Genomic DNA, 10759 nt, shown 5'->3' with positions numbered 1-10759 from the left:
CATCTGTAGCACAATCATGTCAACCAATCATTCAGCCATTCAGCAGCACAGGTATCAAAACCAGCCGGCCATTAGTACGAGGAAAAAATTTAGTACAGCACAGTGCCATGCAGCCTCGTCTCTCCCGTCAGCAGGGACAGTAGCATACACGCCGGCACAGTAGCATATACATTTAGGCAAGAATAGCAGTTTCATCAAAAAATAAATAGCAGTTCCATAAAAAAATAGCAGGCAGCTGCTAGCCATGGTAGGCTGAGGCAGCAAGCAGCCATGGCCAGGCGGACGCAGCCAGGGCGCCCGTAAACCCGGCTGTCCGCCGCTCTGATCAGATCGTGGGCTCAGGCCAGGGGGAAAAGCCCCCGGTCTGGAGCACTCGACTCTGATCGGATCGCTGGGTGCCGCTCTCCGCGAAGGCCAGGCCGTCTACGCCTCCGCCAGCCTCCACGACAAGACCCAGGCGACCAATCCCGGCGGCGGCCAATCACGGCGGCGGCAGCATGGATAACCCTACGAACGGCAAAACACCTGAATGGAGAAGTAGATCGATGGAGTTTACCTCTTGCTCGGCGGCGGCGAAGATCTTCTGCCCTCGACGAACGTAGCAGTAGATCGATGGAGCCTGTGCTATGGCGCCAAGGGGACGGCGCAGGAATTTATCGTGGGAAGCACGAGAAGGAGCGGGAACGAGGATATGCGCGCGACGGAGCAGTGCGTATTTTTACGCGCGGTCACGGTGATTTTGCGAAGTGCGGAAAGATGGGAAGAGATACGGTGAACTCTTGGAGACTAGTTTTTCTCTTTTTTCCCAAATTCCAAGGACGAGGAAGGGATATGGGGCACTCTTGGAGATGGTCTTATATCCAATATAGAAACCTCCACCCTCTGTATCTCTATCATGAGATGCACACAGCCTAATATTTCTGAGAAAATATAAGAGATTGATGCTAGTACATGCTAAAATTAGTGAAGGAAGTTTGTTGAAGAAGAAGAAGAATAAAACGGTGTCCACTCATGGAGCAGTTTAGGCGAACTGTGTTTATCGATGTGACCGCTGGTACATTTCTTCGTGATCCACATTGAGTAGTAGTGTCGTCTCTGAGATGAATGCAATTTCAGGGTAAGATCAGAATGGTTACATGCATGCCGCAAGCGGATGGATCACTCGGAGGGACGGCCGTTGAACGATTCTGACTTGAACTGCTCGTAGAACTTGGCGATGAACTCCTCCGCCTGCATGTCGATGGCGTGTGGGCAACTGCTGTCACCATCGCCGTCGCCACCCTCCGCCGCCAGAGCACCCTCTTCGTCCGCGCTGTCCATCTGGTGCAGATCCTCAGCAGACGCGTAGCGGCTGATCATGCCCACCTCCTCGAACTCGAAACCGGACCGCGCCGGCGACGGCGGCGGGAGGATCACGTCGTGGTACACGTCGGCGTGGCCCAGCGGCGGTGGCGGAGGGTAGTACTCCAGCTCCTGCCCGCGGAGGCGGAGCGGGCGCATGCCGTCCACGATGTGTTTCCACGATGGCGACTCGTCACCGGCGGGCTTGTGGTCGTCGGCAGCAGCCGCGATGACCCTCTTCTTATTGGGGCTCGTGGTGTCGCCGTCGTCGTCTGTCTTCTTCATGCTGTCGCTCCGGCCGAAGGACAGGAACATCGCCCTGAAGAGGCCGAACGCGCCGCGCTTCTTGCGAGTGGAAGGGCTCCTGGAGGAGACGGGAGTGGTGAGCAACTCCTCGTCGTTGTTGTTTGCGGCCGAGGTGATCGTGGAAAAGTCCCCATTGATCTCTTCTTTCTCCTCTACGCTTACAGTTACGCTAGGGATGGCAGTGCTGGAGACCGCGTCGTCGGCGCCATTGTTGTCGAGCACTAGGGCGGCAGCGACCATGGGCGAAACAGCTACTTCCTCCATGCGAGGAGGGAGAGCCGGGACAGGAAGAGAAGGCACGAGGCCTTCGGCTTCGAGGGTGTAAGGCTCTCCTGCAAAGCAACGGGGGCTGATAGGAAGGAGTCCTACATATCTCCGTGGAGATGGTCGGAAACGCGGTCTATTTCTGGACAATTTTATTTATGTCGTCAATGACTTCCGGACCGGAGAATTTCGCGGTACTCCTTGGATGGCTGTGAGAGTTGTGACAGGCACGTACGAATTGACTAGTCTGTTGGCACATAGTACTGTATGGGACTTGAACGCTGGTCACCAGTCCGGTAGTATATCCTCAATGAATGCCAGGACAATCTCGAAGCAGTGGTGTGGAACTTTGTGCTTTGGATATACTGTACGGATGCAATTATGCAAATGCCAGACACAGCTGCACCGAATTGAGCGATCGAGATGCCAAGACGGATTCAGCCCGAATTTCACCGAAATTCGTTCATTTTGGCTCGGTCCAAGACAAAACCAACTCCGTCAAAATATTTCGGCCCCATTTAAATTTTCACTCTGTTTTATGGTCCAACAAGAGCCCACGAATGTTTCGTGATTTTCGGACTTCGTTTGCTTTTTATAGAATTTAAAAACAACTCGACCGTAAATTCGTGGTCATGTTTCGTGAACAAGATATTCGAAATTAGTGGTCTGTTCCTGGATACGGCCTCACATTATACTAAATAACGTGAATATCATTATTCCATTCATTTTTTCTATTATTCGAATGACTAGCAGTTATAATTTGAATTATCCAAGAAAATTTAATTAAATGAAATAAATTAAAGAAATATAGAAAAAATCCGAGAAATGTGCCACATTGGAATATGGAGTACCAGATATTGTCTGAGGACTGCATAAAAAGTTTGGAGATCAAAAGTGGAAAAAAAATGGTTTGCCAAATGACACTCGGCAAAGGAGCCTCTTTGCCAAGTGCCAGGAGAAGACACTCGGCAAATGAGTCTCTTTGCTGAGTGTCAGGACCTATGGCATTCGGCAAAGATTTTTTTTTAAAAAAATAAAAAAACCTCTCCTTGCCGAGTGCCTGGCCAGGTGTCGACAGAATATCGTCGGCAGTCCTCCGTGGGGTATCCCACGAAGGTAGATTGATCGGCAGGGGAGCGTGAGATCAAGAACAAGAAGACAATAGAGACACACGAGTTAGACAGGTTTAGACCGTCAGTATGACGTAATACCCTACTCCTGTAGTTTGTTGATTTGTATTAGCTATCGTATGATATTGCGTATGTTTGGAGGGGGTCCCTGCCCGCCTTATATAGTCCGGGGAGCAGGGTTACAAGTCGGTTAGATCTGAGAGATAACCGAAAAGTAATAACTGATTACAGGAATCTTGGGATCATACATATCCTAACGGATCTCGTAGTATCTTTAGGATATCTTCTAGATGTCTTGCGAAAGGCGCCGACCAGGATCGTGCCCCGCAAGGCTTCGTCTTGTGGGCTGGGCCACCCCTAAGGGAGTAGCCCATGTGGTCTGCCGTAGGTATTCGGGGTCGTACCCCCCACAGCTAGTCCCCGAACGCCTTGTACCCGTTGAACAACGCTGTCTTGTGCTTGTCCGAGCAGGTGCGAACAAAACCGAGCAGTCAAACTCATGGTCCGACCACCATGATGAGTTGTCGAGCAGTAGCGAGCAGTTGCGAGCAGCGAGAACCATAGCTGAGCAATAAGATCCAAGCACGGCTTGCCATAAGGGTGTAAGGAGCTCAAGTTCAGAATAGAAAATTTCCTCGCAGTGGACCAAGTGTGCCCACTTAGAGTCCGACCTAGGGAGAAGGAGTCAATCTTCTGCAAGAGGCATGTAGTCTTCGAGAAAAAAATCCCGCACATTCATCACGAGGTGAAGTGTGCCCACTTAGTCCCCGAGCCTGACAGTAGATGATGCAGTCATATGGTGCCAGGATCAGAAAGTAGAAGAATAGTAGAAGACCAGCCAAGCAGGCAGCCAGTCCCCGGACGTGACCCCAAAAAGAGACAAAGCACATTCACCATGAGGTGAAGTGTGCCCACTTAGTCCCCGAGCCTGACAGTAGGTGACGCAGTCACGTGGTGCCAAGGTCAGAAACAGAAAAACAATTAAAGACCAGCCGAGCAGGCAGCCAGTCCCCGAGCTACAAGCAGAGATATCGGAGAAATCAAACCGTGGAGAAAAAACCAGAGTAATGGATGTATAGTGTCGGTTACTGAGCCTCAATAAATGGCGGAGAAGTCGGCGATTATTCGGCGAGTAGCAACTGACGGCGGCGATAAATGGGCGACGTGGGCTGTGGTTGCGCAAAAGCCCACGTTACGGCCCACCTTGCTGTTGCGGAGGATTTGGAGAGGCGCAAATCACGGGAACGGTTTTCCAAAAACCCTCGACTGCGAAGAGGTGGGGAAAGTGCTTTATAACTGCGCCGCCACATCCCAAGTTTCCACCTTCGCCACTTTGTCATTTCGTCTTCCTCCATAGTCCTCACACTTCCAGATTCGCACCCACGCACACTGCCGGCACCAGCTCCCATCTAGATCCGAAAGATGGTGCCAAAGAGGAGAGCTGCGAACCTGAAGAGAGCGAGCCCAAAGAGAACAAGTGCCGGAGCCAGACATGACGAAGAGTGGGTGCCATCGCGCACGGGAGAAATGGAGCTCGAGAGATTGGTGGCGGCGGGCGTGCTTCCTGACCGCGTCACCGCCGGATGGTGGCCAGCCAGTGGTGAGCCCTTCCCAATGCCTAACACCGATGAAGTTGTAGTCTTTGAAGATTATTTCTGACGTGGGTTGGGGTTCCCTGTTCATCCTTTCCTGAGGGATCTATTGGAACTCTAGGCGGTTAGTCTGTGCAACCTTCATCCCAACACCACTCTTCATATCTCAATCTTCATCCATTTCTGTGAGGCGTTTCTTAGGGTTCTGCCGCACTTCAACCTCTTCAGACATCTCTTTTGGTTGAAGAAGAAAGGCGGTGGTGGCTCCAGGGTGGTCGGCGGCATCTATTTGCAGCTCCAGGATAGAATGGCCAGCAAGTATATTAATGTACCGCTGAACACTTCTCTGAAAGGGTGGAATTCCAAGTGGTTCTACATGAAACAGAGCCACCCTACAATCCGCTGTGACGTCCACCATATCCCAGAGAACCAGAGGAGCTGGTCAGAGAAACCAAACAGTGCTGACATGAAACAAGTGATGGAGCTCATCGACCTGATTAGAGGCGTGGAAATTAGAGGTGAACTGGTGGCAACAAGCTTCATAGTGCACCGCATCCAGCCCTATGAGGAGAGGGCCCACCTGGATTTTGACTACAGAGGTGATGACGACGGGACCCGAGAGAGAACGGAACGACTGACGAAAAAGAATGTCTTGGAGCGGGATGCAGAGCCGTTCGCTCCCAACATTTTGTTCTCCTGGCCAAAGCAAATGAGGGCCTTCAATTGCACATATCCGCCCCCAAAGGTAATCATCTTGATTTTTATTCCTGATACTTTTAATCCTAAAGCATTAACGAGCAGTGAACTGATTTGCTTATGCAAAGATCCATTCGCAGGAAAGAGCAGTGTATTTCTCTGGTGTCCCAAGGGGTGATTGGCCGAGGGGAGTAGATGCCCGGACACCAGCTCGGTCTGAAGAAGATGCGGCCAGCGCCCTATCAGAATCCAGGGGCACTGACGCTGGTCGAACGGAGAGTTCGTCCCCGGTGACGGAGAAAGTTTGGGGAAAGAGGGCAGCGGCAGACGAGCTGGCCCAGAAGAAGAGAAAAATGGTGGCTACCGCTCCTCTCAAACAAGGCGGCATCTCGCTTGGTGGTGACCAAACCACTCGACCGCGAAGGACCACGGTGCTCGAGTGGTCTGATGACGATGAAGATCTAGTTGCTCCTCCTCCGAGCACCCAAGCACCTCCAAGCAGCACACACATGGAGGAGCAACCAAGGGGAAGCGAAGAAGTCCCCAAGCACCAGGCGACAGAGGTTCCCCCTGGGCAGGCGATGGGAGTCCCCGAGCAACAAGAGGAGGTAAATCTAGAGCGACGGGCGGAGAAAACCCCGGAGCAGCAAGCGGAGCAGAGGCCGACTGTGGAGGAGGCGAGACCTTCACCCCAGAATAAGGGAGTGGACCCAACAGCCATGCCTGGGGGCTCAGGCAGGCATCGTTGATTCAAAAAATTGCACCGGCAGACCAAACGGTAAGTACTCTCGTGTTGGAGTTACTTTGCTATCTTGTCTTAGCTTTTTTGCCGATTGACCAAATTATATGATGCAGTGCAAGTCATACGGAGGGTCCAGACCTGTTCGCCTAGATTAATGAGCAGCCTCGGGCTAATCCTACAGCGGAGGTAACGCCGTTAGCTCCTATGTCGGGGTCCCCGGGTGCTCGGCAGCTGGCGGAAAAGTCAACCACTGCTGCGGGTGGACTTGGAGACGGCGAGAGGTCGACGTCGGCAGGGGATGGGTCAGCGACAATACCTGAAGCAACGTCGGTTACTATCGGGCCCTCGGGAGCTGAGACTGGAGTTGTTAGCGAAGCTCCAGAGTCCAGGTCGGCGAAACCAATGGTGCCTGAGGAGCTAACGGTGCCCCCGAAGGCGTCACAGGGCATGGTCGGACCCGCTGTCTGGCCACAGGGCCCCCTAGGGGTTTCTCCCGCTGCTGTGGAAGAGGAGGATGAGGTGGAGGAGATCGTTCGTGCTGAACTTCTAACCCAATCCATCTGAATCCTCCACAAGCGCGGTGACGAGGTGGTAGTTGTCAAGGAAGAGGACACCCCCAAGGAGATAAGGCGGCTGAAATCCACCCTTGTCGGAGTAATAAAACAAATCGAGGTTAGTACTCAATCCTGAGTATTCAGTTTTGACGTGGGAGATCGAATACCATTATTGTACTTGTGAATTTCAAGGAATAAATCGGACTACCGAGCAGTGGCACCAGTTGATAAAGAGGATGGAACCCCTTGCCGAGGAGAACCAAAAACTCAAGGAGGCGATGAACCTCTCGGAGAGACACACCCAGAGGGCCCCGCGCGAGCGAGACCTCGCTGAATCCAATGCGCGGGACCTGGAATACCAGAAGGGAGTCCTGTCTAAACAATTGGCGACTATGAAAGAATAGCTACGGAGCAAGTCCAAGCAGCTGGCCACTGCCTCTACACAACTGAAGGATGCTTCTGAGCATTTGGAACAGCTGCAGAAAGTCTCTGAGCAGAAGAAAGGTACGTGTGATCGACAAAAGTGCTTTGCATAGTTGGATACACTTACTTTTGGTACTGACTATCGTACTTGTAGAACAAGATGTAGAGCTCGACCAGCTGCGACAAGCCCTCGAGCAACTCTAAGAGGAGAAGGCAAAGGAGACAGAGCGAGCGAGCAAGCTAGCCGAGGAGCTGAATGGTAAGTATTCCTTGGTTGGGGTTACTGTTCAAGTGACTTTCTCGCTTGATGGAACTTTGTAATGCTTGTAGACTACCGTCGGAGGGTCAAGGCACAATTTGATGTGCTGGAGTAGGACGCCCGGACCCAAAGGGACAAATTTGACGCCGTAGTTACCGGAATCAAACCAGTGCTCGACTGCATCGAACCAGAAGTGGCTCCTCAGCCCGATGGTAGGCCGCCGCGCCCCGACATCGTCATTGAAAGATGTAAGACGGCGTGGGAGAGCTTCAAGGGCTTCAACCGCGACGCCGTTGTTACCGCCGCTACCCATGCCCTTGTTGTGGTTCGATCCCACTATCCAGCCACTGACCTTCATGCGATAGGGGGCGGGTTCGCCGAAGGACTGAGCGAGGCAGAGACCCAGCAGCTGGAGGATGCGGTGGAGGACGCAGCGAAGAAGTTGGCAAGCGATATAGACCTATTCGGTGAAATGGACAGCAATGGAGGAGCACAATGATCTACCTGGCGGATATCATCTGTAATTTTTGGACAGTGTAGCTAGAACACGCGAAGGCATAAAAAACACTTATGTATACGATAAATATTATAAGGTGCATGTGGATGCGGTTAGATTGTATTTTGGCAAAAAAAGATTTTCATAGTTTTAACCACATAGTTTAAGTAGAGTCCGAGCAGTTGGTTCGCTACTGACCCATATGGCCTTGGCTAGCCCATAGTCCATAGTGTCGAGCGCGGAGCCCGTGCATGTGTAGGAGGAATAGGCATGACGAAGGAACCACAACCGACCACCCATAACGCAGAGTACGGAGCCCGTAGCACGTGTAGGGAGACATCAGAGACTAGGTCTTCTCCATAGAGAAAAGAACGGAACATGGGCTGCATGACAGTTATCAAAATAACTTGGAGATATAGGTAATATAAGCGACGTCCGAGCAATTAATTCTATGCTGAGCCCTCAGCCTTGGGTAGCCCATAGTCCATAACGTCGAGCGTGGAGCCCGTAGACGTGTAGGATGAATAAGTGTAACCAAGGAACCACAGCCGACCACCCATAACACAGAGCGTGGAGCCTATAGCACGTGTAGGGAGGGATCGGAGACTGGGTTTTCTCCGAAGAGAACAGGAAAGAAAGTATGTTGCTCGCTAATCGGCGAAATATCTTGGAGATTTGGAGAAAAGTGTTCGGCGATTTGGAGAAAAAGCGTGGCAAAATACATTGGCGATTTAGAGGAGACGTGTTCGGCGATTTGGAGAAAACTTATGTGGTGAATTTTGGTAAAAATGTGTCAGCGATTTGGAGAAGTCGTTCGGTGATATTGGAGAAAACGGTTTGGCGATAATGTTGGAGATTTGGAGGAACGTGGTCGGCGTAGTTATGACGATTTCGTATTGGAGTTTGTTATGAAGTAGCATAGTGCTTGGCGACCGCGAGTGGATGTTAAACCACAATGGAGACAAAATGGAGACATGTTATGGAGACCAAAACTTTATTCAACGTAAAAGTGGAGAGTACATATCTGGAGCGTTTCAAGGATAGAAACGTATAAGATGTTCGATATGCCACGAGTTGGGAACATCGATTCCTTCTAAGTCACTTAGGCAATAAGACCCTGGTCGGGTAACCTCTTTGATGACGTAAGGCCCTTCCCAAGGGGAAGAGAGCTTATGCATCCCTTCAGTTTTTTGTTTTCTACGGAGAACGAGATCGCCGACAGCAAATGAACGACATTTGATGTTTCTGTTGTAGTACCTCCGCAAGCCTTCTAGATATTTAGCTATGCGAACGCAGGTGATTAGGCGTTCTTCCTCGGCCCTGTCGACGTCCTCTGACCGAACAACCACGGCCTGCTCTTCATCATAGTTTTCCACCCTAGGTGCTCAAAAGGCGATGTCCGCTGGTAGTATGGCTTCTGAGCCATAGACCAAGAAGTATGGAGTCATGTTGGTGCTGCGACTAGCTTGGGTACGCAGTCCCTAGACTATAGCTGGTAGCTCCTTGAGCCATCTACCTGGGTGCTTTTCTTCTTTCTGATATAGTCGCTTTTTGAGGGCATCAAGGATCATGCCATTCGCCCGTTTGACCTGGCCGTTGGCTCTAGGATGGGCAACGAAGACATATTTGATGGAGATGCAATGGTCTTTGCAGAAGTCCTAGAAGTGATGGCTAGTAAATGTAGTTTCGAGGTCAGTGATGATGTTGTTCGGGAGATCAAATCTATGCACGATATCTTCGAAGAGCTCGACTGCTTTCTTTACAGTAGCCGAGACGAGCGGTTTATATTCAATCCACTTAGAGAACTTGTCAATGGTGACATACACATATCGGAAACCACCTGGTGCTAGTTTGAAAGGCCCAATCATATCCAGTCCCTAGCATGCGAAGGGCCAGGAAGCTGGGATGGTTTGCAGTTCTTGCGCGGGCACGTGTATTTGCTTAGCGAAAAATTGGCATCCTTCACAACGTTGGGCGAGGTCTTCTGCATCAGAGATGGCTGTGGGCCAATAGAAACTAGCTCGGAAAGCCTTACCGACCAGTGTTCTCGAGGCCGCGTGGTTACCGCAGGAACCAGAGTGAATTTCGAGAAGTAGCCTTACTCCCTCCTCTTGGGTGATGCATTCCTACAGTATCCCTTCCTTAGCATTTTTCCTCGTCAAGTTGCCGTCCACCAGCACGTAATGCTTGCTTCAACGAATTAGGCGTTCGGTTTCAGTCTTGTCGGCGGGTACCTCGGCGCTGGTGAGGTACTTGATGAATTGCTCCCTCCAATCGGCGTCCGGCGAAGGTACTGTAAGTAGCAGCTGCTCGGCAGGGGGAACTTCCTTATCTTCGTTGATGGATGGCGCCAGGAGATCCTAAACGAAGACCCCCGGCTAGATCATGGCGCGAGAAGAGCCCAACTTGGATAAGTGGTCGGCGAGCTGATTTTGATCGCGTACCACATGGTGGTACTCGATGTCGTAGAATTTGCCTTCAAGCTTCCTGATTTTGGCGCAATATGCATCCATCTTCTCGCTGGAGCAAGACCAGTCTTTGTTGAGCTGGTTGATGACCAGTGCAGAATCCCCGTACACCATGAGGCATTTAACGCCGAGCTCAATGGCTATACGGAGTCCGTGGAGACATGCTTCATATTCGGTGGCGTTGTTGGAGGCCGGAAAGTGTATCCGGAGAACATATCGGAGCTTATCCTTGGTTGGCGTAATGAACAGAATGCCCGCACCAACACCGTTGATGTTAAGGGCGCCATCGAAGTACATCACCCAGTGCTCAGGGCAAGTAGCGATGATAGACTCTTGGATCTCAGTCCAGTCAGCGATGAAATCAGCGAGCGCCTATGACTTGATGGTAGGCCTACTTCTGAATTCGATGGAGGAAGTGTCGAGCTCAACAGCCCACTTGATGATGTGGCCATTGGCCTCCTTGTTGTGGAGAATGTCACCCAAAGGGA

General features: G+C 51.3%; 1 protein-coding gene across 1 annotated transcript; it reads right to left on the bottom strand.

The window, feature by feature from the left end:
* Positions 1 to 1020: 1020 nt before the first annotated feature.
* On the bottom strand, positions 1021 to 2006 carry LOC136452162 (uncharacterized). The gene has a single exon (XM_066452805.1). The coding sequence runs from the start codon at positions 1909 to 1911 to the stop codon at positions 1159 to 1161; it is 753 nt and encodes a 250-aa protein (XP_066308902.1). The 5' UTR covers positions 1912 to 2006; the 3' UTR covers positions 1021 to 1158.
* Between the last annotated feature and the right edge of the window lie 8753 nt (positions 2007 to 10759).

This window comes from Miscanthus floridulus, chromosome 5 (assembly GCF_019320115.1).
Source record: "Miscanthus floridulus cultivar M001 chromosome 5, ASM1932011v1, whole genome shotgun sequence".
Classification (NCBI taxonomy): domain Eukaryota; kingdom Viridiplantae; phylum Streptophyta; class Magnoliopsida; order Poales; family Poaceae; genus Miscanthus; species Miscanthus floridulus.
This window is presented reverse-complemented; position numbering and strand designations above follow the sequence as displayed.

Bases quoted from the DNA above. Each gene is read 5' to 3' on its own strand.
- LOC136452162 (XM_066452805.1), bottom strand. From the start codon at position 1,911: ATGGAGGAAGTAGCTGTTTCGCCCATGGTCGCTGCCGCCCTAGTGCTC.